Here is a 26,296-nt window from a genome sequence, read left to right on the forward strand (position 1 = left end):
ACAGGATACTTAAGAAGGGAATTTCTAGGATTTTAAGTTACCAAACCACACAGCATATCAACAAAAAAAAGGTGTTTATTTCACAATTTTTGAGTGTTGGTAATAAATACATGAGCACATGTCCAACATCCAAGTGTAGTGCATGAAGCACACACACAGAGCACCTAAACCAGCTCCGTCTTGGTTAAAACACTGAAAACCTCCTGTCATATCTCTGCGTCCGGGTTGGTCCCTTTTACGCTGTAAACTCTAAGCAGTCCGTCTCTGTGTTCTCTTATGTGGAAGGCTTTGGTAGGTTTTCCCTTGAACAGTCCTATAGCTGGGTTAACAGTAGTGTTTCACAGTCGACTGGCTCTACATGCGATTCAGCATTTGATTTGATGACATGCTCCAGTCGAATCAAACTAGTATGCTAACGGTTTACTACTAAGCTGTAGCAGAGGTGTCGGCACAGAGCAGACCTGTAAAAATAAACAGTCACTCTTTTTGTTTTAAATAATCACATCATAAACATCTTCAGTGTCAGTTACAAGCACTGGTGTACAGACAATAGCATGAAGTGTAGAGGTGAGTTCGTGTGGAATGTGAGAATGACAGAATGGATCTCTGGCTTTAATGTTTAGTCCATGAACATGTATCGCTTGAGTGCATTTGTGTCTTTTTTTGTTTTCCTTGTTCTCATTCATCTGTGTTGCATGTGTTTCAGTTTTGTAGCCTGTCGACCTTTTTGGGGTCATTGTGCAGAGAGGCGTGCTGTGACACAGTAGTGATCCATCTGCATACACAGGACCACGCTGCTTGTTGTGTCAGTGCTAGTTTAATGATGGAGAGCGATCGGTAGTCCACAAAAGCTCGATGTAGGGCCACTTGGTCTGTAGGCAGCGCTTCACTGGAGTGTCATCCGTCCGCACCATGGGGTCCTCAAAACCAAGCACCAAAGCAGTCCCCTCCACGTACTCGACCTGAGAGCACACATAAATGCAGGTTAATACACAGCAAATATCCCCCCCAACATCTCTTGAATGACCAATTAACCTAACCTCATGCATGTCTTTGGGCTGAGGGAAGAAGCCAAAGTACTCGGAGAGAGCCCATACAGACATGGAAAATATGCAATCTCTACACAGAAAAGGCCCCTGTTGGGATTTGAACCAAAGACGTTCTTGTTGGGAGACGATGGCGCTAACCGCCCTAAATGCAAACCAGTGTACTACAATTCTGACTGTTCCTCTGAGGGTGTCAGCAGAAGGGATGCGAGTACACAGCAGTCTCACACAGAGACACAGGCACACAGTCAGCAGGCCTGTTATTCCCATTTGTAGCTATAGGAATGGAAATGCCATCACAGCCTGCCTCTTATGTGAGTAGGTGTGCACTTTTGTGTGGGCACACATGGTGCCATTCCTACAATTTCAGGTAGCGGTATGGGAAAAAAATGAGCAATTTTACACACCAGGAAACGTGACAGATGAAGAAACTGATAGTTTTGACTGCCAGGTTTGTGCAAAGCCACCAATGGCATCTGCTGATAATCATCCATCAAACTAATCCTGCTTAACAAGCCTGTGTTTGACCATTTATTACAGAAAGCCTGCTGACAGTGGCCTTCGTGTTGAAATGGCTCAGAGAAACGCGAGGCTAAGCCAGGGTTTTTTTTGGATGGACGGACAGGCTATTAGGCTCGCAACAGCTACTGTTTATTTTGGAGTGGCCGGCTGCCACCAGCTGTGTGTATGCGTGTGCATGTATGTATGAATGATGACGGGAAAAGGAGCGGAGGTAATTGGGAGAGAGACAGAGAATATGAAAAGGGAACCAGTGCCATTAGTTAACATGAAAACCCTGAGTGTCTTACCCTCTCTTTGTGGTTCGACTGTTTAAGACCATTGTAGTGGTAGACGGGAAATGAGTCTGGGATTCCTGAATCCTGAAAAACAGGCACAGAGTGAACGGGGTGAAAACATGCTGTGTTGTTGAAGACTCTCTGAGCAATCTTTTCTCACTGAGATGGAGGCAGAGACCCACAGAGGCAGAACCTTTGCCAGCTGAAAAGCAAAAGTCAAACAGTCACATCTCTGGCTGCAACCGAAGCTTAATGTTAAATCCCAGGCGTTAAACAGAAATGCGTGCGTAACTCCAAATTACCACAAAACAGCCTATGCTACAAAAAATGATCAAAACAATGACAGAAAACACTTCCAATGACTTTTCTTGAAGGTGCAGAAAGCTAATTGGGTGTGTTTTTTGAGAGCGTGTCCAGCTTCTCGTGTTTATATGGTATATATGAAACTCTAACCCTCGCCCCAATCCCACGTGTGTCTGCATGTGTGTGTGTGTGTCCAGTTGGCTAATGGTAGTATAATTTTTTTGCGGCTCGGGGCCAGTCTTCTGGCGAGTCCCTAAAGCCCTGATCACTTTAACACAGTTCCCCTCTATCTCCCCCACCTCCCCGTCTTCCTCACTCGCCCGGCCTCATAAAAGCATCTTACCGCTCTTTCTTAAAACTTCTCGGCAAGCAGCATCATATGATGGTGAACACACACAGGCACACATGCATTTCACATGAGACACCACAGGAATGTTATTGGCATAATGCTAAAGCAGCACTCCACATATTCTTTGAAAACAGACCTAAGTGTCACCCATATGTGTTTGGGCACAAGTCCTCCTCCATATGTTTTAACTGTGATATGGATTGTATAACGGATGGAAGGCATTTATCATGCAGGGGCTGTATTGTAGAAGTTGTAGTTGACCTCCATCTTCATGCACACACACAAGCACACATACCTGATCAGGGAAAAACTCCAACAGGAATGGGCCCAGAAGAATTATGCCCAAGTTCTCTGGATCCAGCTTACTCTTAACCAGAGTTACACTGAGAAGGAAAAGAGAAAAGAAAAAAAGAAAAAAAATTGGGAGTAAACATACAGTAAGACGAAAACAGATTTACAGATAACAACTGACCAAAAAAACCCCCCCAGCATAAAATGCCCCAACATAAAATGCCCCAACACAACAGATAAAAACAAGTTTCAGGAGAAAGGAACTATCAGCACAAAGGAAACAAGATTTGTGTATGAAAGCTGATCCAAATTTACAATCACCTCATCACTCAGCGTGGATTCATGATGCATGTTTTGGGAAAGCGCGTGCATATTTTCGTGAATACTGTGGTACAACTAAATATACCTCTGTCCAGACATTCCTATGTGTTAGATCAGTGTTATTATTATTCCACTGTGATAGAAAAAAAATCTGATCAGATTGCCCTTTTAAGGCAGTGAGGAGAAAAGTGAGGAGTATACGCAGACACAGAAGGAAAAGAACGATTATTTCTTCATCTGCCGATTTGTTACCAGCTTTACATGCAGCAGGAGCACGCAGAGTAAGACTCAATGTCACTGAGCAACCCTCTGAAATACTAACCAGCTTCTAGCTAACCTTCTGCACCTTTTGTATGGAGGAAAGAAGAACATGATGAGAGGAATCAATAAAAAGAAATAAAAATCCCACTATGAAAAAGTTGTTCTGTGTTGATGGGGCTCAGCAGGGTCAGTTGTTTTTGGTGGGTTATATCAGTAAATGCTGCATGACTTACATCACTTAAAAACTGACTGGACGTGAGATTAATCTGCACACACCGAGTATGCTGCAGTAATTTCTTCTCAGATCATGTTTGTTTGTTTAGGAATTGCACAAAGACAGTAGATTAGCAAGATTGGTAATATTTGATTAAGATTATACCTAAATATCAAAATGTAGACTACTTGAATTGTCCGTCAGTGGATTTCTTGCACTGGATATGCTGGATTTGCCGAAAACATAGCAAGGGTGCAACAATGCCATCTAAGTGCTTGTGGATCGCAATAAGGAGACTCGTTTATATTCTTCTCACCCTGTAATAATATTTCACTTCACTTTTTGGTTCCCATTATGCATCACAGCTGATTACTTAATTTCCAGACATACAGAAAGTGAATTCACATGTTCACCAAAACAGTCTATAAGTACATTTCTATTAGTACTTATAGAATCAAAATCAAATTATATAGAAATGTATCCATGTGTTTAAAATCTCAAGAAATAATCATTTGCCAAACATAACAAAAGTCTTAGAGCTGCCGACTGTCAAAGGTCACAGGATAGATAGAAACAAAAAACTTTCACTGCTCTCAATGACAATGTTTACTTCCTAAAATCTCGATACTGCTATTAAATACTGATGTAATCAAGATGCTATTTTTAACATAGGAATCCCGGTGAGATCTTGTTGTGTGGTAAGGAATGAGACTCTCCTGTTAGCACTGGGAGTCTCCCGTCAGTTTGCTGTGTTTTGTTGTGATGTATCGGCCATCTGGGGGTCTGTAGACCAGATTATTGGTCCGGTTACTTGGCAAGTCCAGTGACTACAGCATTAAGGCTTACTGTTCCTCAGAGGAGAACGTGCTTCTGTTTTAAGCGGCACTTTAAAGTGTTTCCTCGATCTCTCAGTCTTTCTTCCTGCAGTTAACGATCTTCCCGTAAGCCTCAATTTCTGACTCTTTCTTCCCCAGCCTTTATAGCGGGCTCTCTCTGGTCTTGCTTTATAGCAGCCTGGTAGTGAAACATGAGCAAGGAGGTGCTGACCTGGCCTGCCAGTGACTTTGGAGGTAGAATCTAAGAAGCTCTACAGGTGCCACATGGAGACGGACACACACACACAAGCATGCACACACAAACATAAAGTCTTGAACATGCAAGCACTTACTATTCAGGCTCTGAGACAAGGTCAAGAGCTTTCATCACATCCTCCAGCAGAGACTCTGGGATGAAACCATTATCTACAGAGAGGGAGCGAGAGAAAGAGACATAAAGAAAGACTGGCTGACTTTAGACAAAACATAAGATACAAACTTGAATTAAAAACCAGGCAAAGCCTTCACCTACACACATGTGGCATAAGAACTATTTACATCACAGGCCCTGGGCAATGAACTCATCTAACACACATTTCACACAGACACCTTGTCTTTTCTCTCTGACCTACATTCCTTAAGCGTGATGATCGCTTTACCTGAGAGGAGAAGCTTTAAACACTAACATGTGTTTCTGTCCACTGCTGTCTGGCCGTGCAGTTTTATGTCATTTAAACATCAGCATGTGAGCCTGTGCGGTCTCTTGTTTAGATATACACATAAACCCCAAATGCGATCGAAAGAACACTAACTGACAAGTGTGCTGCTAGTTCGCTCGCAAAAACTCAATCTCGTTCTATCAAGGCGGAGAGATATTTTCTTAGGCTACGTCCACACGTACACGGGTATTTTTGAAAACGAAGATTTTCCGTTTTCGTTTATAAAAAAAATCCAGTCCACACATAAAAGCCAAAAACGAAGGAAAACGCTGCTAGGAACATGCCAAAGCAGCAGGTGGCGCTATATTCCTATCCGTGTAGAAATGTTGGCCAATCAGAAGTCAATAAGCCTGGGTGGGAAAGAGTAAACAAAGATGGCGCATAGAAGCAGAACTGAGTCGTATGTGTGGAGGGACAGTAACTGTGTGTGTGTATATGTAAGCATTTAAACACTGCAGAGAGTACAATTAACAGTAACAGTATTTTGTCTATGCCCGCCATTGTAGAAATTCATTTCACCGAAACAATAATGTGGCGCACAGTGTGACGTCAAAAAAGGCGCACACCTTTGACACTGCGTTGTCTCCGTTTACCTCATCCACTGTAAACGCAAAAACTGAGTTTTTTAAAATATCCACCCTGGCAGGAGTTTATAAAAATCTCAGTTTTCAGTGACCGAAAACGCCATTTATGTGTGGACGAAAGGCGCAAACGCATAGAAAAATCTGCACTTTCAAAAATACCTGGGTACGTGTGGACGTAGCCTTAGAGTGGCAGCTGATGGTGTGACAGTGAGCAGAGAGGGCAGACAGCAGGGACAATGGCAAACAAATGTTTTAAAAAAAGTGCAGTGGGTTACTGAGTTTGTAGTTCTTGTGAATCACTGTCGTGCGTGTGAATGTTTCTGGCGCCATTTTTCCACAACACAAGGGGCTGTACTGACCGTACATGCGACACAGACAGATTTATGACCCTGTTACGCAGCACTCATCTGTACAGTGCATTCTTCTTTCATGTGTGTATACGTATCCCTATAAGATTGTGGGTCCAACTACTGGAGCCCACGCATGTGTTTGTTTGAACAAGTGTTTGGGAGGAAAGACCATATGGCATGCAGAATGTCCTGGCAGATGATAGCAGAAGCGGATTTGACAACAAGCAAAGTGGTATTCTGTGCAACAGGAAGAGACAAATGAAGAACAAGGAAAGTGCAGACGTTGGTTGTGTTTACATATTTGTTGTAAAAGCTGTTGGAGCCTGCAAGCTTGTTGTCAGCTGGTAGGATTTAATCATGCGGTAACATCACATCACACCACATTAAAGCTGCACTATATCATATCGTCAACGTAAAAACGCGATATAAGCAAATGTAATTTGGAGATATAATTTCAGCAGCCAGCCACGTGTCAACATCCTATGACAATTGACCTGAAAAGGGAGCTACTTCAACAACCTCCAACAAAAGCACAATGCTTTGAAAAATATGCACGACAAGTGTTCCTGCCAAAAGCTAGAAACAACACTCGTTTCACCATTTGAGGCAAAAAACACTGTTGAGAACAACCAGGCTACAAAAGAGGAGACACTAGCAGCTGGTGATGCGAGACCCAGATGTAAACAAATGACTCCACCGAGCTTTGCTGGAGCACTCATTAGCTGCACGCCATATGACAGGAAGAGCAAACGGTGGATGGAAATTACTGATGCGGTCAGATCGTGGAAAAGCAGCGTTTTAAGCAGCTGGTTAAAATCCCTCAATCCAAGATTCAGGAGTCAGTTTCCCAGGTAGAAAATATTTTTATGTGACCACCTTGCACAGCTCTTGAAGTGTTACACAGGAAAGTTATGTTATTCTTAAGTGTTAATCAGTTATTATATACTTTCCATTTAGAGTTTCCAGGTAAAATACTACCAAGGCTATTTTTGGGCTTATATATAATTTATGCTGTTATAACACCACTGCACTATAGCGCGGGCACCTTCAAATCAGAAAGTGTGTCATCAATGACAGTTATTAATTATTTTAACCCCCCCCCCCCCCAAAAGAGGATAAAAATGCTGCTGCCTGCAAGTACGGATAGTACTTTTGTTTTCCTAGATTGTCATAAATATCTGGATATCATTTAGAGATACCCACCCCTATACAAAATACAGAAAGACCTCGGCACATATCGTGAATAATGCAGCTTACAGCAATGAAGAACAGCACGGTTCCTTTGAAAATAGGAAAACATAAATATGTGTTATAACTGGTTCCCAGCTGCACACTTTAATAATAAAATAGTTCATGCTCAAGTCCTGTGTACGGCTCCTGACATCTCTTTACTGCTCACTTCACTCTTTTGTATTCAAGCAGAAGGAAAAACACTGCACGGCAGATGTTAACACTAAATGTTTCATTGCATGTTTCTCTTCTCTGAGTGAACATAATGCGTGCGTGAATGAAAATTACACACAAGATTTTAATTTCTACTGACATGACAACCTGCTGCCTCTGCTGTCATTGTCCCACTCTCTCTGTGTTTTTCCTGTGGTCTTTTTACACAGTGACTTGGAAGTGACAAGAAAGGCTTAAGAAAATGAGGAAGAGAGGGGGAAGAAGCAGGATGGTTGACTCAGCTGTTAGCTGAGCTGATCTCACTAACCTAAACAACAACAATGAAGATCAGAGGAGGGACAGGGACCCTTGTTCTCTTTGCAGAAGAAAATAATGGTGATGAGAACAACAAAGAAAAGAGGTTATGACTGCATCTGCAAGCAGGGACAAGGGAGGAAAAGATAGTTGGGCCAGGATGTCTTTTTCTCAGTTTGTGTGTGTAGCTGTGTTAGTGAAAGTTCGGAATAACTAAAGTACATCCGTGTGCCAGGTTACATATAACTGGTGTATTAATAAGCAGATAAAGTAAAGTGCTCAATCAAAACCTGTGCACAGCTGGAGATAGACAGAAGGTGAATAACATGTGGACTGTATATGAATCAAACTGAGGCAAGCCAATCAATACTTAGTGTATTACTGTATCAATACTGGATAACAGCCTCAGTGCTGGTTCAGGTGTTCAGGGCAGGGAGCCGAAATCTTAAATTCAAGTCTGTGTTATTCTAAGTTTAGTATGTCAGGCATCAGCAGCAGTGCGCCCATAAACTCTTACATTTTGCAAACAGAACTTATATAGCATGGAGAGAGCTAACAACAAAGGGTGAGCGGCCTGGATGCATTTCACTTTTACTGCTAGAACAAATTCTGTTAGTGGTTTTTTTTTTGCACTGTAGTCTTTGACGGTGAAATCCTTTTTGGTTTCTCTCCTCCAGTTATTTTAGTTTTTTTTTAATTATTTATTTTATTTGGTCAAGTTTAGACTTTTGCTGCAAAGCTCTTTAAACTTCACCCGTGCCTGGTCTGCGGATAGTGAAATAGACACATTCACAGGGAGGCAGGGAAGCGGGGGAAGAAACTATTGCAAACATAGTTGAAAGTGTCTTGTGTTTTATCAAACTTCTCTCAAATGAAATAAGTGCAAATAAATTAGGCATTAAAAAACATTGAAAAGTTAAAAAAAACAAATGCCCATTTTACTTTTTTTCTTGGCCTTGTTCCTTAAGTAAAGCCTGATGCTGCCTTACATATAGAAGAGTCATGCAGAGTCTCTTCTTCTCCTTCTGTAGTGAGGACTACTAATTTAAAACTGGTATCAGTCAAAGCAAAACAGAGCTATCAGTAGTACATCTTAAATACAAACACTTGATTTTCCGTTACCTTCAGGATCAAATGACTGGAAAACCCTCCTTGCCTGTTCTGATGGAGACTCTGGACCAACCAGTGACATCTCCTATTTGGAGACAGTAGGGACAAAGAAACAAGACATTAAAGACAAGAGCAAGTAAAAAACACGTGTGCACTAGAACGTGAAGAGGTTTAACCCTAAAGTGACCACACACATCCAATATTTGTATGCAGAGTGAGGAGAGAGGAGAAGAGTTGGGTCATATTTCTGTCATTTTAGATGATCATCTATATATCGCTATCTTTCTCTTTATCTATATCTCTACTAAGAGCAGATTTCAATTGGTCCTGCCCAAGTTGAGTAATACTAATGCACCAAACCCACTTTATATTCTAAACATGCAGCCAATACAGAGCACCACTCATAGCAGTAGGTTTGTGATTCACTGTTGGTACATTGAGCATGTATGTGTGGAACCTAAGGGGCCTGTGCAATCACCAGAGTTCATTGGGTTATTAACTGATTTGCTGATAAAGTTAGATGGCTTGTTTTCACTCCAAACACAGTGTCAGGAAATCAAGTCTTAAATATCTAGCTTGTGATTTATGACGAGCTCTGCAATGTTTGTATGTTGGTAAAGTTTGGAGAGAGCAACGCTGACAGGCGCAGCAGATGTGAGGAGTTGTGTTCATCCATCTATAAGTGGTCGATGCCTCGTACAGCGTGCTTATGCGAAGCCTTCATTACTCTTTCTATACTGAGGAAATTGGGAATAAAAAAATAAAACCAAAAAAACCCACAACTTATCAGACTGTTGGACTCTGAAATTCTTCCTCCCACTCCATTCCACTTTCTGACTTTGGAATTGACATTTAGTCTTACTTCCCAAAACTAAAAATATGAAAGCATGAACTAAAATCTTCAGGGCTGATGAAGGTTTAGACCCCTGTTTTTGCACACAACTGAGTTCTAATAGTAAAATCAGGAAAGTATTTTGACCCACAAGGAGGACATGACCGCAAGGTTTTTACCCATTTGGAGTATAAGCAATTTTGCCTCTGGAGGCTGTTGGATGATGTGTTTGAAAATCAAGTTTGTTTAAAACATACCAAATCCTTAATACAGCACTTTAACCCCAGAGGCCTGCGATAGATCTTGTTGGACAACCCCCCCCCCCCCCCCCCCCCCCCCCCCCCAAAATGAAAAGAAACATCCTGACTTATCTTGCATTTAGGTATTATTTGATATTTTCAAACTTGGTGTCAGATCTTGTCAAGATTATACAGGTTTTAGAGTTGAATAACCAAAGTGTCTGATAAGCAACACTGAAAGCAATCAGTGATAAGGAGAGCGAAGGTAAATGATAAAGTGCCCTATAAATATTTTTCATGTGTAAACACTAAAAAGAGTTTAAGAAAAAAAAGCTCACAGGAGATGGAGGGAATATTTTAAAGAGAAGAGAAGGTAAAGATGAAATACTTGTTCAAAACGTGAAGACAAGAGTCGGAAGGTTCTCACTGTTCTTCCTTACAAGACTGTACTTATGACAATGAATCACTGGACAAACACATAATGTTTTGGGAGAGCAAATGAACCCTCCACATCTCCTTTAGCCAGCTTTTATTAAAGCTTGAGCCTCTGATCCACACAGGCTGCTTGGGTTTCATGGTCCACTTATTACTGTATTCGGGGCTTACTTAAGGAGAGAGGAGGCTTTTTGGGGGGGAGGTGAGGGTGGGGTGGGGTGTCAGGGGGACACATCCAAGAAGAGATGACTCCCAGCTGCAGGCTCTTCAGATGCAAAGAAAAACAGTCACACCAGCAAACGTACGCTCACACACTTTTCTGTGACAGAGTACAGCAGAGGCCTGATGTGTTAACATTACAGGCTCCATAAATCTGACAGAAGATTTTTCATTAGTTAGATACGTCTATGCTTCACTTCCAAGATTGAACAATTCCCAGAGGAATAAAGTGCTGAAAAAAAGTTCAGAAGGAGTTGAACAAACGTCCGTATCATGAAACATGAACTGTTTTGATAAAATGTAATTAAGCCTTCTACCCCAACTGAGAAAATAATCCTCATTTGAAAGACATGGGGCTTAATTAATTTAAGGCTACATATAGACGTCGAATAAGCCTCGTGAACTGAGAGTCAGTTTGCCATGTTCACCTGATAATCTAACATTTACAGATTGCGTTCCAACGAAGACACAAACACTACTAAGTGGTCATCAACACACTAAACAAAACATATCATTATGGCCGACCATTACACACAGACGCACACCTTTATGAGCACAAGAAAGGGACTAATAAAGACAATGACGTGTCAAGACCATGCACAGGCACACAGGCACATAAAATGACAGCAAAGCCTACATGACTGTGTGTGCAATGATAGGTCTGCTTGGCCATCTTTGATCTGTGTTTTATTAGAGGCCCGGGGAAGACGCTGCTGAGTTGGAAAATATGTCATGGAGCTAACAAACTCTGCAGGGAAGTGTGTGCACGCATGTTGTGTGCCTCACAATTTCATTCCACTCAAACTAATTGAGTAACAGTTCATGTCAGTGTGTATGTGCGAGCGTCTATGCAAGAGGTAGTGTCAGTGCAACAAATAAATTGCATCCTGAGATGAAATTCATTTGGTACAGTGCTAATGCAGAGAACCAGTGCAATGATACACTGCAGCACCAAAGCCAGGTCTGAGACGCACACGCTGCTTGTCAAGGAGCACATTCCAATCTCTGCAGTGCAACCTTTTCTGTGCAAACCCGTGACCTCAGCAAGGGAGCGAAAACAAGCTTCTCTAAAGGAACAAAGCAGGAACTACAGTCATGCAATCACAAGGACTTAAATATACAATGTAATGTAGAACATTTGCTCCAAGTAAAACTGGAATACATTTACGGTCCTTGCCAAAAAACTTTAAGAGATTTTAAGGAAAGGGGATCCGAGTAAGAATTCAGGAATGTGTGTTTGTCTTTCAATCAACCGTCCTTTTCAGCAAAAGTCTTTTTATTAGATCAAGAGCATTGTTAGACAAAAAAAAATTACAGATAGGAAATAAAATTTGCAATTATGCATATTTTAGGTAATTAACTCACGTTACACAGAGAGGAAGCCTTCATTTAGCCAACAAAATATTTAAGATCACAGACCTACTTGTGCAGTAGCTATTAAGATGATGATAGACGAATGCTAATTATTTAAGTTTACTTGCAACCTTTGATTTCATGTAACAGGTGATGATGTTCTTATTCTTTTCAGATGAAAATACTATTTATTTATTTTTTAAAAGTCATGAAAGCAAACACATACAGCAACCGATGCAAGAAAAACTCCCAAGAACAAACATTAAACTGGATGAAGGAGTGTTTTGTGTACTATTGTTATCTGATGAGCACAACCCAATTTTAGGAAGTAATGCCTACAGCACTGTTGGATTTTGCAATTGTCACCTGCCTACCCAATGCCATAAGACTAAATTAGTGCATCTCATCTCAACCATAAACAATCTAATTTTGTGTTTTACCAACACATTAAAAAAATATAAAAATTTTTTCCTCCCTAGCTTAAGAGCAGCCCAATATTCACTGCAGCGTGTTAGATAAAGTGCAATGCTCGGCTGATCTTTATTATTTGTGTTATGTTCAAGAAATGTTTGCCGACTACTGTCTTCAACGTCACCTCTATCCATCTGCTTTCATGCTGCACTGTGCTCACCAGGCTGAGAGGCTCTCTTAGGTTGACGTCTCATGCCCTTCCTTCTTCCCCTTTCATTCTTTCTCCCTGCCCAGCTCGCCCCCCCCTCACTTACTTTTTTTCTGTGCTAAATAGGTACTCCAGTTTTGGAGTATTTCCTCCCCTCCCTCCCTTAACTTTTGTTCCATTTTCTTTCCACCTTTCAGCCTTTATCTCCACATGCATGTAGCTACTTCAGGTAAGACAGGTAGACATAGCACTTTACTAGAATTACTCTCTCTTTCTCACCGGTCCATCCAAAGAGCTATTGTGTTGCTGAGAGGCTTTGAGTGGCCATAGAGTGCGTCTGTAGAGATCAGTTTCAAAACAACAAAGCAGAGGTCTTGGGCAGTGTCTCCCATCTTGTTCCTAGCAGGTAACGACAGACTCACTACATGACAGGCTGAGAAGAGAGTCTGTGAGTGAGGGCTTGTTATGTAGAGTGTATGTGTCCCTTTAGTTCACCTTAACTAACCTGCGTGATCACGAGTACAGAGAAGAACAGAAGCTCCGTGTCTCTCTTGCTACATAATGAGTGAGTGCAGTTTCAGGTGTGACAAAGCAGGCTAAGCAGTGATTTATGAAACTGTCTTAGATGGGCAAAAACGTGTCTCACCAGAAAAGAAAGGAGACACCAGAGAATAGTTATACAGCGTAATGATGCGTCTTATAACAAAGAGCAGCACCTGAGGGAAAAGGAAGAATAATGCACACATACAGCGACAAAGATAGACTTTTATCCTACTACAAAGACCTTTGGTCTGACCTGTCACAGTTTATTAATGACTGTTAATGTACACCGCTTTGTTAGTTTGTGTTTGCGTGTGGCCCGCGCCCACTGATCACATGGAGACCAGAAATTAATCGTGGATGACCAAACAAATTTCATAAAGGCCCCGCAGATTATTTTCCTGTTGTCGTTTTAAATATTCATTCTTTAAGAACGCAATACATATGTCGTTTTGCAAACATGCGCTGATTGAGTAATTAACAGGGAGATTTGCAATTTACTTTATTACACACGAGTTGAAATAATATGTTACACATTACACTGAAGAATACTGTGAGCTGCAGACAAGATATTTGGAAAGGGATGGCAAATGCACCTTAGGTCTGAAATATTTTATGTTGAAGATATTAGCCATATTCCAGTAGCAGTAAAACACCAATGAATTAAAGCTAACTGTGTCTGTACACAACTTCTTCCTCCTCACCAGTCCCTGAAAGACATCCTCTGTCTTTGCAGACAGAAGCTGGAGTCTTGTGGGACACAGAGCGCCATAGCGGCTGCTCGCTCTCCTAGTAAATCACTGACCCAGAGCACAACTACTGTACACACATGCACACACATAACTCCCCGGAGAAGCGCAGATACAGCCTGTGAACCTCATCACTCAGTGAGGGCAGAGTAAAGAGCGATGAGAAATGTCACAGGGGGGCTACCCCCACCTCCTTTCCTGAGTGACCACCACACTGCTCTTTAAAGTGCATCCTTCCTTTCTACTTCCTTTCCTCCTGTTTCCTTCCCATGAGGGACCAACAATCTGAAGAGACTGGCTAAGGTGCGCTGGGGAGTCCTTCACTTGGGCAACAGACCAAGCTTCAGCTACTTCAAAGAAAGAAGGAAAAGGAAGGATGGAAGAATCTTTTTTTGTTTTTTAAAAAACATACTATATGATACGTCTCATCCGTCACCCATCTCTCCACTTCTTTGCTTTCTGTCCTTTTTCCGGCGTCTCAAAAAACTCTCGTCCAGAAACAGATCCCATTACATGCCATTATACACACTCAGACTCTCTTTCACATGCACACACACATTAATACAACTGAGAGCAGAGTGCAGGAGGTATTGTGGGTACAGATCAAAATTGGCAGGATGGTCTTTGTGTAGGCAGATTAGATAAAAAAAACAAAACAAAACACTAATGGCATTAAGCTGATGGCCTGAAAGCCACAGTCACACTGACAACCACTCAGGGGAATACACACCCGTCCCCAGTGACAGAAAGAAGGAGCCACTGACACATCAGAGGCGGGGATCAGGTTTTCTGTTTTTGTGGCGATGGTTCTATATCAGAGCTAAAAGCTACATAACCAGGCACGTTTATTTTTGTACCATAAAGCCCAGAAAAGTATTCTCAAAACACAGATTCACTTCACAGTAGGACAAGGTCACACTGAATGAGGCCCCACATCTGCCTTCCTGACCTCAAGCTCAAAGTTGTAGAGCTCATTACTGTTGGCATAGTGTACAACCAGCCTATGTTCCTCAGTACATATGCATACATGAATGAGTGTGTTCAAGTGTGTTTCCAGTGTTAGAGGTACAAATACATCCAGATGAGAACATGGGAGTCATATTTCCTTCAAGAAGCCATCCACCTAAAGCAACACACACACACACACACAACTAATGCTAATCAGGATTAGGTTTCCTGTGCTCTGGAATGTGTGTGTATATGCGAATATGTCACTAGTGCTGGGGGAATTGTAGAAATTGGTAAGTCATCTGTTCACGCATGACGACTTTAGGTCATAGCGGAGGCAAAATACAATCCGCTCACATAGCGGGCATGAGATTATTCCCGTAACTGAGCTTTTAATCAATGATCTATTAGCAGGGTAGCGTTATGATGGAGATGATTACTTGGGAATTTTTCCCCCCCTCTCTGGTGCAATTTTCACAACAGCAGAGATAATCGATTTGCTACAACTGAAACTTCCAACTTTAATTCACAAGCTAAAGCAGCATATTAAATTACATGTTCACTAATGGAGAAGGCTTGTTTGAGTGTATAACTCAGATGCAAGAAAAAAATGGGACAATAATTCCTTCATTCATTCACCAAAAACCAAAGATTTCTTTTTCCTCTCCTCAGATTTCCAACAACATGTTTGGCCACAATTAGAGCCCCTCTGGTATATCAGGACTGAATCAGTATAGTGTGTTACAGAACACAAATCTCCAGAGCGCCTCAACTTGTAAAGGAATCTCACACAGTGCTACAGTAATATACTAGTGCATCTCATCTTCCTCTTTACAATGTTACATAGGTTCTCATTTGGGTTCAGGTCAGCTGATTTGGCTGGCCAATCACAGACAATAATAACATGGTCAGCAGCATGGTAGCAGTTTTGGGACACTGGCCAGGTGCTAAGTCCTGTTGGAAAAGGAAATTGACATCTCTATAAGATTTGTCAGCCAATGGAAGCATAAAGTGCTCTAAAATCTCCCGGCAGTTGGCTGTGTTGACTTGGATGTGATAAAAAAAGAAAAGTAACAACTGTTAACATCAGCAGGTGACATACACCCCCCTCCCCCCATCACAGACTTCAGACACCTCACACTGGACTTCAAACATCTTGAGTTCTGTGCCTTGCCACTGTTCCTTCAGACTCCAGGACCTTGATTTTCAAATGAAAAGCAAAATGTACTTTCATCTAAAAAGAGAACTTTGAACCACTGTGCAATTTTTTCCAGTTTTATTTCTTTTTAAAGCTGGTAAGACGCTTCTGATACTGTGTCTGAGCGGTTTAATATTAGGAATGTGACAGTTGCTGCTCCTTTCCTGAAGAGATCAACCTCAGTCAGCTCTTTGTGGAGCTCTCACCAGTTCTTGAATGGACTTTTCTCGACAAGGTTAGGGTACACCTTTTCCTGCCATACTTTTCCCTTGTAGTCGGCTTGCTTTGAAACGTGACTCTTAAAACAGCCAGCCTTTTCAGCAATGACCTTCTGTGCCTTACTGTCCTTAGAAGGGTGTTGATAATCGCCATCTGAACAGCTGTGAAGTAACCAGGCTTCTCTGAGAGAGAAGACTGGACGAGCTTTTATACTGCTTGATTGGCAATTTGCTAAAACTTAAAATATTCTAATAATCTGGGATACTGGACTTCAGATATCAGAGAGTTTTACATGCAATTAATGTAGAATATACTGTATATAGAATATAAGCCTATATTTTTTAACCAAACTACCAAAAATATATTTTCATAATATCCTAATTATTTGAGATACAAGAGTATGTGGGAGTGCATTGACATCTGGGATTATTAACATTAAAATAACTATTATTTCCCAAGTACTAACAAAACAGACACTGGATTAAATACTTAGACCAACATTCGTTGTGCTGTTTGGGGCAAATTTTTTCTCAGTATCTTGTTTTTAGTGTCAATCAGATTATTTTGGCATCTTGGCTCACAGTAAAAATCTCATACCAAACCACTGCCAATAATCAGTTGTGTTCCATTTGCTTACTTACTTTCTGACATTTCCTGAAATGCAATGGAAAAATCGTACATGCACTGGGAGCTACTTCTGATTGTTGTTTCAGAGGCTTTATAGCTCTCGTGACAACGCTGTATAAAAAACTTGTGTCAGAAGAGAAAAATCTGTGATCCATACTGATGGATTTAACCTGACAGTGAAGGTGGTTAGAAGTGCAGACTCTTGCTGGAGCACAAACTCAGCAGTTTGCATGCTTGCAATACTTTAAAATAAACCACATATTGTTTAGTTGATCACAGATGGTTGATAAATTAAAACTTTGTGTGTTTGTGTTTGAGAAGTGAGAAGGAGCGAGAACGCAGACCATGTCTGTGTGCCAGTATTTGTTAAGTTCATCTTTGGGAACTGAGCATTTTCCCCCCCATACTTGTTAGGTGAAAAGCCAAGAAAGAGCACCGGCCATATATGACAATCTTCTGTACTCATTTTTCTCCCCCCTCCCTCTCTGCCTCTGGTTTTTCCCCCACATTGATATCTGACCTGCACTATTTTAAAGCACCTTCCATATTCTGGTTTTTCTAACCTGCTGAGAACACTGGCTTATGTTACACATTGTATGTCTCTGTGTGTGAATTATATGCTACCTCTCCAATGGATGTGTGTATTGAACTTGCCTTGGTGAAAAATACAGAGAGGTGAGTTTCACTGCCAAGGATCCAAATAGGGAACTTTGGAGACTTGAGGAATGCCCCGACCTGCAACATACACACACACACACACACACACACACACGCGCGCGCACACACACACACACACACACACACGCGCACGCACACACACACACACAAGGAATGCATAACCTGTGAGTGTCTATTTCAGTAAATTTAATCATGAATCAGTAATCGCTTGAAATGTAACATGCAGATTTTCCATTCAACATTAATATTTAAATAACAGCGGCATGTTATTTCTCTAAAACCCTCGACAATAATATGCATAATAAAATGCTGTAAAATGACAATGATAACTTAAACCGCCATGAATAGCATATAAATGCGCTGCTTTGTAAGGTCGATCTTAAGAGCTCTTTAGTTACTTTGGCAACCATCTACTTGCCATTAACCTATTACAGCTGCTTACTCACTTTACCTGTTCACAGGCTCCATATCTCAACTTCAGCTATTTTTGGCTTGTTTATATTGATAAATGAGCATTCCTGTTTTTTAAGCCAGCGGAATTATTTTGTGGTACAAGCATTTTTATACGTTTTCGTTGTGATCCGTTTTGAATAAATCAGCCTTTCAGTACCCGTGTTCCAAAAATAACTGTTCCCTCCAAATATATTTTCGCATGGGAGTACAAACTTTGGCCTATGGTTCACAGTTTGAAATGTCAGAATTACAACTAACAACAAGTGTTTGTGTCTTTATTTGTATTTCTAGTCCTCCTTTCAGTTTACACAATGGGCGTCCATCTTTATTTGCATTCAAGCTTTCTTGAACAAACACAAATCCTCTACAAGCTTACAAACAACCACCACTGGACAATTTGTTTATACTTTTAAATTATGCTTCGTGAACCTACAGAAAAAAGTTGGCAAGCTGTGTATAACGTAAATGAAAAAAACTGAATGATTTGAATCCATTTTGACTCCATAGCTAATTGAAAACATCTTTAATGCTGGAACTGTAGAAAACTGTAGTGGGTTTTGAAAAACAGAATTGGGACTGCAGCTTTAAAAGACTGGAAAAGTTGGGCAATACTAGACAATCACTTTGTGGAGAATTTTACAACTGATTCGATTAACTGGAAACCGTCAGGATGATGGCTGGATATAAAAAGAGCACCCCAGAGATGCTGAATCTTTCAGAAGTAAAGATGTGGAAGGCATCATCATTTGTTGAGAGACCATATGGTCATAATGTTAAATAATTCAGGAGTGTTTCCAAACATAAACTACCAAAGACTCAGGGCATTTCATCATCTACAGTTTGTACTACGGCCAAAAGATTCAGAGAATCTGGAAACATATCTGTACGCAAAGGACAAACCAGAAAACATTTTTCTGATCACTATTATTATAAATGGACATAGACTATTGCTGGTAAACACAATTTGCAGCTGTATCCACAAATGCAAATTAAAACTCAACTATGCAACCAGAGAAAAACAAACATCCTGACAAATCCACATTTAAAATTCTTTTTGGAAAACTTGGACATTGTGTCTCTGAGGAACAAATGAAATGGACTGTCTGGCTTGTTATCAGCATGAATTCAAAATTCAGCATCTATGATGGTATAGCATTATGTGTTTGCATTGGTGCATAAAGTGAGGGCATCTCAACTTAATTCAAATGCATTTATAAAGCACAAAAAACTGAATAGATAAGAATGTGCTAAACATAGGAGCACAGGAGACACAATGGGCAAATCAGACACTCAAATGCCAATTAGTACAAATAGGCTTTGACTCAATGAAGGAACAGATTCGACTGTGAAGGGAATGCTGTTCCACAGTTTGGGGGAAACACAGTGAATGCATGACCTCTCCCAAGTTTAAATCTAGAGCGCAGGACAGTCAGAAGCATCTAATTGATTGACCAGAGGGACCTGGAAGCAGCGTACTGATGTAAGAGGTTGGACATGTAATAATGAATCAGACCATGAAGGGCTTTGTAAACAAACAGAGCCTTGCACATCGGGCAAATAATTATCATTTCTTAGCAATATATGCAGGAATCAGTGCTACACTTGCTAACCACATAAAAATGTCAGATGCATTTTCAAGAAAGACCTTGCTTGCTTCACTAAGACAATGCTAAACCACAATTTGGACTCATTACAAAAGCATGGCTCTTTAGCGCCCCTGCAGGCCAATCTGTTGCAGAGCGGATATTTTTCAAAAGCCAATACAATTTCTAGGCTTCAAAATTTGATGTTCACGTAGTCAAATGACATGTAACTACTACCTGTAACAACATGTAAGCTTCATTTGATTTGAAAACGATATGTTTTGTGACATTTTAGAGAGCTTCCCAAGCTTTGTGAAAATGTAAGTGTATCTGTGTCTGTACCTTGCAGTAGCGTAGTGATTCCATCAGTGTGAGAAAACCAACAAATGCCTGTTTATGAATTCCCTGTAGTTCTGCAAGACAAGAATGGGGAGAAAAAAAAACAACAACAACAAAATAAGAATTCCAATGATGTCAAACTGGTATTCATTTTTAGTTTTGTGCAGTGCTGTGAGGTTTAAGAGTTATGACAGTCTGGTGACCAGAGTTTAAATCTTAGACCACAAATGACTTCTGCAACTCTCATATGTGTAGATGTTTCTTTTGTGTGGATTTGGTGTCTTTAAGCATCTCCGTGCAATCCTTAATTGAAGTCTTACTCATTCCAGAGCACTCCCTGTCTCCATCCCAGACATTAGAGACAGCATGACCAGTTATAAGAAGGTTCACCAGGCTTTGACTGCAAAAGAGGGGAAAAGACACATCAAGAGGGTGGAAAAAAAACCAAACAAACAAAAAAACAGTTCCACATAAAATGTAAAATATCTACCACTTGCAGCAATTGTCATGTTACTATATAAGGATATGGAAACAACAGGTGAAGATTTGCTTCACTACCTCCCATGGCCATGTACAGGATCTATGAGAGGCTCCATTGTGTCCTGGATCTCATTCCTTATATTTTCAATGCCCTGCACAAACAGAACCAGAGGAAATTAATGTATTCAATTTTTGGTTTTGGTTTGGATGAATGACGATTATTTAATGCAAAAAATCAAGGTCTTAAATTCAGCAGTGGTTTCATTCACATCATAATTATTTCAGTATTGCATTTTTCTAACCATCTCTGTCTAGTGCTTTCATTTCTTTACCTTAGTGAGGATGACAGAATAAAGGAAAAGCAAGACTCCACAGCACCCCCTCCAGGTGTGGTAGAGAGACAGCACCTCCTCTCTGAGATGGGCCACTGACATGACCGTCCGTTTGCTGCAGGGGGGAAACAAACACAAGAATGATGTATGAAACACTCAAAAGACAAATGTGCTGGGCTTCAGGAGGTGTCAATTTGACAAATGCACTAACTGAGTTTGTGATGCCCAGATGCCCTTTCACAACAGGGAAGGCATCAAATAAATGAGAGGGTGAAGAATAATCTGATCTTTTGTTTGGAGCCACTTCCCTCCTTTGCTCAACCTTGGAAAGTTTGGTAGTGAAGCTATTCGTCTTGGTTTGCGTGAGTCACAGTGAGTCAGCAGTGCTTTTTGCTGACTACCGTCTCAACTGCCAGTGGGCTATTTGATGAGATTTCAATATTGGTCTGGCAAACACACCACTGCATTTACTTGGCTTGTGTTTGTGTGGCAGACGGTGTGAGAGAAAGGTAGTTCTTTTTTATTAGGCAATCAGTGAAAATGCTGAATCAGCAAATTGTGAGCAGTGAGTGAGTGAAAAAGGTAACACCGATGTGAAAGCCAATTCTTGCAGGCTTAGATTTATCTAGTTGAAATGTGCTGCTCTCTAGTACAGTAATGCATATTGACATCTGTCCCACAATGACTTACAAAGTCCAAATCCCTCCAGAATACCAACAGTAATTACTTAATATCAGGATTTTATGGGTATTAAAGAAGCTAATTGTTATATATGGACAGAATATTTACTGTCACTTACTGGAGAATACTGTGAAATTGCTCAAAGCCAAGCTCCTCAGCAGCCAAAGCAGCTAGGCACAATAAAACACACAGAAACCATAGTATTAGAGCATGTCACATTAAAATACTGGATCAAGTGATTAGTCATTAAAAATTTCTATTTAACAATTAAATATTAAGACAAGTCTTCATTTAAACAGTAAAAATACTTCTGCAGTTTCATTTTCAACGTGCATCTTTTATGGAAATGTGACAGACGTAGGACTCACTGGGTTGCTGTTCCTGTGGTGGCTGACTGCTTGCTGGCTCTGGCATGTCCTGTGTTTGCGACTGTGCCTGTGTGATTGTTTGTGTGCTAGTGTGTGGGCTCTGTCCTTTGGCCCAGGTCACCAGGCAGAACCCCGTGGAGGTGCTTGAGCAGACAGACTCCAGGATTTCGCTTAGCGTCGAACAGAGTGCCATTTTCTGCTCCTCCTCTAACATACACAAACATAAAACGTGCTTTAAAAAAACAAAAAAAAACAAAACAAAACCATTCTGACCACATAAAATTAAGAGCACAGGCAATTCAATGAATGAGGTTTTTTTTTAAAGAAATTACCTGGCATTTGTCTCCAGTTGGAACTCTCTCTGTTAAAGAGGACATTTTTTAGGAGGAAAGCCTGCAAAGAAACAAACTCTGTAACCAAATTTGCAAGAAATATTGCATGGTGCAATGTGCTTTATGTCTTAGACATTGTTTGTCCAAAATCAGCAATCACAGACTAACAGAAACTAATATTTACTTCATTTTATACAAGTAACCATTTTTATGGGGTGGCCAGTTATACAAATTAAATTTTTGATCAAAACAAGATGGTCAAGATTAGATTTTTCACAATGTTTGTCTCACTTTGTCTTCTTTTATAAATCCAGTGTACTTTTTTTCCTCGTGATGGGATCTATTATACGTTTCCTTAATGGTGGATGTTTACATAAAACAAGGAATATGTTTCAAAATGTGAGGTCAGCATATGTGCATATAATACCTCTTAGCTAAACGCTCAGGTGCTCTAAAGTGAGCCACACATGTCTGGCTGTGAGTAGCCCTACCTACTGTTAAATAACACCCTTTGTTTTTAAACAGAAAATTGTGTTCAAGGGAGGGTAAAAGTGGCTAAAAATGTTTTATAGAATGTGGATGAACTGAAGAGCTACACTACAGCCCAGTGTAAGATAAAATACAATTATTTTAAACTATAAGTCAAACAAAGCTATTTTTGAGACCAAGACCACAAGTGAGCATAACACATCTCCTTTAAAGCAGAAAACCTTATTGTCATCACATACCAGTTGGGGCACATTTAGTTCAGTTTGCATTTATTATAATCTCAATTTTAACCAAAATAATTGCATACAGAGATTTTATCATAAATGAGCAGGACAAATTGTCAGAAGGCTGAATACGATCTTACCTGGACAGGTGCAATTACAGCACAGGGCCCTCCTTCAAACTGCTCCAGTGCTGTGAGCTCACTTTCACTAAAAACAAATCCTGTGATAAACAGCAAAAGGATTTTGTGTCAATAACAACTTACAAAAACAAAACAAACAAACAAATGGATATCCAGCTGAAGACCTGAGGGCCACAGACCAAAATCAGGGCCGCAACAGGCAGGTAAGTATTTATACTTTCATTTTCATTTTGAGTATTTTACACTTTAACTTTGTTTCAGCTAGAATTTCAAACAAAATCACTGCTTGCTGTCTTTTGGTCTTAAAGTCTGGATACAGTGGATTATTGCTTCATACCCCTTTTGGGGGAAATTAGTTTAAACTCTTATCAACATACTGAGAAAAAGTATCATACCTTGGGCCCATCTGCGGAAAATGGAGACAGACACTCCACTGGAGGGTCTCCCCCAAACCAAATCCACCACATCTTTATTTAACTCTGACATGTTAGCTTTCAGTGTTGGATGATCCAAAGTCAGTCCCTCTTCAGTCCAACAGCCAGGTGGAGAAAAGATAGGTCTGTTTACACCAACTTGCTTTTTCCTCTTGCTGCTGACAGTTTACTTCTCCGGGCAGGTCGAAACCTGTGGCATTGGCCACAAGCTGCCTGTGCACGACAGCCTGACTACAAGTACTGACAGCACACTGGCGGGTAGGAATGACATCAACGTAACCACAGCAGCCTACCAAGTGATAGAAAAGACACCGTGCAGTTTATGAGAAAAACACATATTCATGTTTCGGTCTGTGGCGGAAAATGTCCATTAGGAATGGCAGATTACTTTCATATCCACGATGAAGACCAACTAGGTTTTTACTTTGGTAAATGAATACTAATTTATACTTCCCGGGGTTATAAACCAGCTAAACACCTACCAGTTACTTAACGGTAATTTAAGAATCGTTTATTAAAAACTGATAACTAGATAACAATTTGCTTATTTTTGGCGACGTTGTTACCTTGCAAGACATTTAAGAAAATAATGCACCAAATTTTGATCTTAAGAACCGAGTTAGTTTGGTAATGTCAACAGTTAGCATTAGCATCACTACTAGCAGCTAATCTTCCATTGCTTTGTCATTCATTTACTTTGCACATTAAAACGACGGCTAGAATCGTTACATGAACTCGCAGGTTTTCGATAGCTTTATATTAGAGGCCTTAATTACCGTAATACACAGTCCGGTAATGGTATCCTGTATTGATGAAATTTTCTGGTAGCAATTTCACCGTCAACCGCGTCTCTGTCATTCGTTTATTTACAACGGAATTGTGTGGGAAAAAGAGAAGAGCGTACAATTGACGTACTTGCCCATTGGTTGAAATCCAGAAAGTTCCAGATGCGTCAAGGGCTGCGGCGTCAGCGCGTCGCCTCAATAGTCTACAGACTTGTCAATCATATTAAAGAACCCCGCCCATAAATGGAAAGTCGTTTAACTGAACTAAAGCTCTCCTTAGCAACTTGGAGAAAGAAAAATATCATTATTAAAGTCTCGTAAATCTTCTCAATTAATTTTTTAAAATAAACGGACTCATACCAACAGGCATATAAAATATCCTCGTTCAGCGTTTCATTTTACCAGCTTTAGTCAGGACCTTTGCTTTTTTGGCCGCTACCCCTCTCCGTAGGAGCAATAGAGTCACCATCCGGCGCATGTGCACTGTATACTTTAAGCTAACTTTAACTTGCTGTCCACGCGTGTTTAGAGTCTCACTTTGGGAAAAGTGGGGTTTGAGCCCAGGGATTTTAGAAATATACAACGCGTTTTTCTTCAGAATGGGTGGTCAAGCTAAGGGTAAAAAGAAAAATAAACCGAAGAGGAAAGATAACCGTCCAAACAGGGGTGAGTTCACTGGTTTATCATTTTATTTACTGTGTATAACGTCAAATTCGTACACACAATGTTTATAGAAAGGAAGGTCTGTTATGTTTTCTTTTGAGTGCAGCTCTAATAAGAACTATTGTTACACGTGCACTTGTGACATCTCAGCAGATGAAGGATTTGTTGGTTTATCACCTCAAGAAAGGATGAAGGTAAGAATGCAAGAAAAAGCCAAGAAGAAGACAGCGGAGAAGTACTCAGTAGAGCAACTCCTACAGAAGGTAATGTTTACTACATATCCACAACAAAGGCAGGACCCAAATATGTCATTGCCTTCATATCCTTTTATTTTTTAAATTCTAATCAGCTACTGAGCTTTCCTTATGTACTGTGGTGTACAGACTGAAGAATGCATGGACAGTTTTGACTTTGAAATGGCCAGCCTTTTCTGTCAAAGAGCCCTAGATGTGGAGCCCACCAACCTGCAAGTTCTAGACATGCTGGGACACGTTTCCTCTGAATTAGGAGACACACAGAAAGCTAAAGAAATATCCTTTCTTGCTGCTTGTGTCCATGATTTTGTAATTTCACTACACTGCCGTGATAATTTCATTCTACTCCAATGCAGTGATTGTTGTGGCTTCCTTGACTCCCCTCTCACGTATTTCTACGTGCTGTGGAGCTTAGCCCAGATGTTGGCCACAGTAAGTACATGTACCTGGGACAAATCCATACAGGCCGGGAGGCTGTGGACTACTATACCAAAGGCATACAAGTCCTACTGAATACATTGGAGAAACAAGGAACAACAACAGTAAGTGATTACACATAGGACTACCCCTCTCTGTTTCTCTGGTTATGGAAAGTGAACTAGATTTCATGACTTTGTGTTCAAGGCTCCTGATTTTTTTTCATTTTCACAAGAGGGTGCTATTGGACAGTGCATGTCTTAGTGACATGCATTGTTATGACAGATTTATGTAAAACCTATAAGCATCCTGTTGTTTAACTGTTACTCCAGACCTGTATTACTAATTTACAGATATTTACAAAACACTTTACCGACACTACAATGCACTAAAAACTATGAACTGTGAACTCAACTTTGAAACAAAACAAATTTTACACCGAAAATGTGAAAGAGTAAAATGGTAGTTTTGGAAATGGTCAGAGGATGGTAGTTTTACAACTTCTGTCTCTCCCCCCCCCCCCCCCCCCCCCAAATATAGTTGTTTATTTAAAAAAGAAAATATTGCTCATTAAGTTTTTTGCGTAAGCAAAGATAAAATGTTTTCTCATTTAGAGGACATAATAATGTTCCATGTATTACAATGTTAACATTAAATTAGAACAAATAGAAGGAAAATAGAATAGAAGAATAAGGTTAAAAATGTTAGGATACATTGTATTAATTGCACATGTATTAATCTGTCAATTTTACATTCACTTATTCAATATTCTTGTTGTTTAACTTTGTGACACCATGTTTATTAATAT

General features: G+C 40.4%; 2 protein-coding genes across 5 annotated transcripts in view; one reads left to right on the forward strand and one right to left on the reverse strand.

Annotated features, from left to right (window-relative positions):
• Positions 1-57: 57 nt before the first annotated feature.
• mindy3 (MINDY lysine 48 deubiquitinase 3) lies at positions 58-24,380 on the reverse strand. Of its 2 annotated transcripts, none has more exons than XM_085176134.1 (16): positions 24,285-24,380; positions 23,331-23,658; positions 22,936-23,015; positions 22,083-22,143; positions 21,751-21,957; positions 21,501-21,552; positions 20,702-20,816; positions 20,448-20,521; positions 20,210-20,289; positions 19,893-19,963; positions 17,491-17,571; positions 8,871-8,943; positions 4,751-4,823; positions 2,791-2,878; positions 1,856-1,927; positions 58-962 (listed from the first exon to the last, which is right to left on the reverse strand). In XM_085176134.1, exons 2-16 carry the CDS (start codon positions 23,419-23,421, stop codon positions 813-815), a joined length of 1,368 nt encoding a protein of 455 aa, XP_085032260.1. In that variant the 5' UTR covers positions 23,422-23,658; positions 24,285-24,380; the 3' UTR covers positions 58-812. The 2 variants fall into 2 exon arrangements, with proteins under 2 accessions (XP_085032260.1, XP_085032259.1); XM_085176133.1 differs by lacking the exon at positions 24,285-24,380 and adding an exon at positions 24,146-24,276.
• A 76-nt stretch (positions 24,381-24,456) lies between these two features.
• The window catches only part of LOC146508198 (uncharacterized), a 64,352-nt gene continuing 62,512 nt past the window's right edge, over positions 24,457-26,296 (forward strand). For 2 of the 3 annotated variants that reach the window (XR_014876666.1, XM_085176131.1), the window contains exons 1-4: positions 24,457-24,820; positions 24,968-25,080; positions 25,201-25,347; positions 25,461-25,613. Coding sequence is in view for 2 of the 3 variants with exons in the window: in XM_085176131.1 (XP_085032257.1) it covers positions 24,631-24,820; positions 24,968-25,080; positions 25,201-25,347; positions 25,461-25,613 (603 nt within the window). In the remaining variant the exon portion in view is untranslated. The remainder of the gene's footprint in view (positions 24,821-24,967; positions 25,081-25,200; positions 25,348-25,460; positions 25,614-26,296) is intronic. The other variant, XM_085176132.1, reaches the window with a different exon arrangement.

This window comes from Neolamprologus multifasciatus, chromosome 11 (assembly GCF_963576455.1).
Source record: "Neolamprologus multifasciatus chromosome 11, fNeoMul1.2, whole genome shotgun sequence".
NCBI lineage: Eukaryota > Metazoa > Chordata > Actinopteri > Cichliformes > Cichlidae > Neolamprologus > Neolamprologus multifasciatus.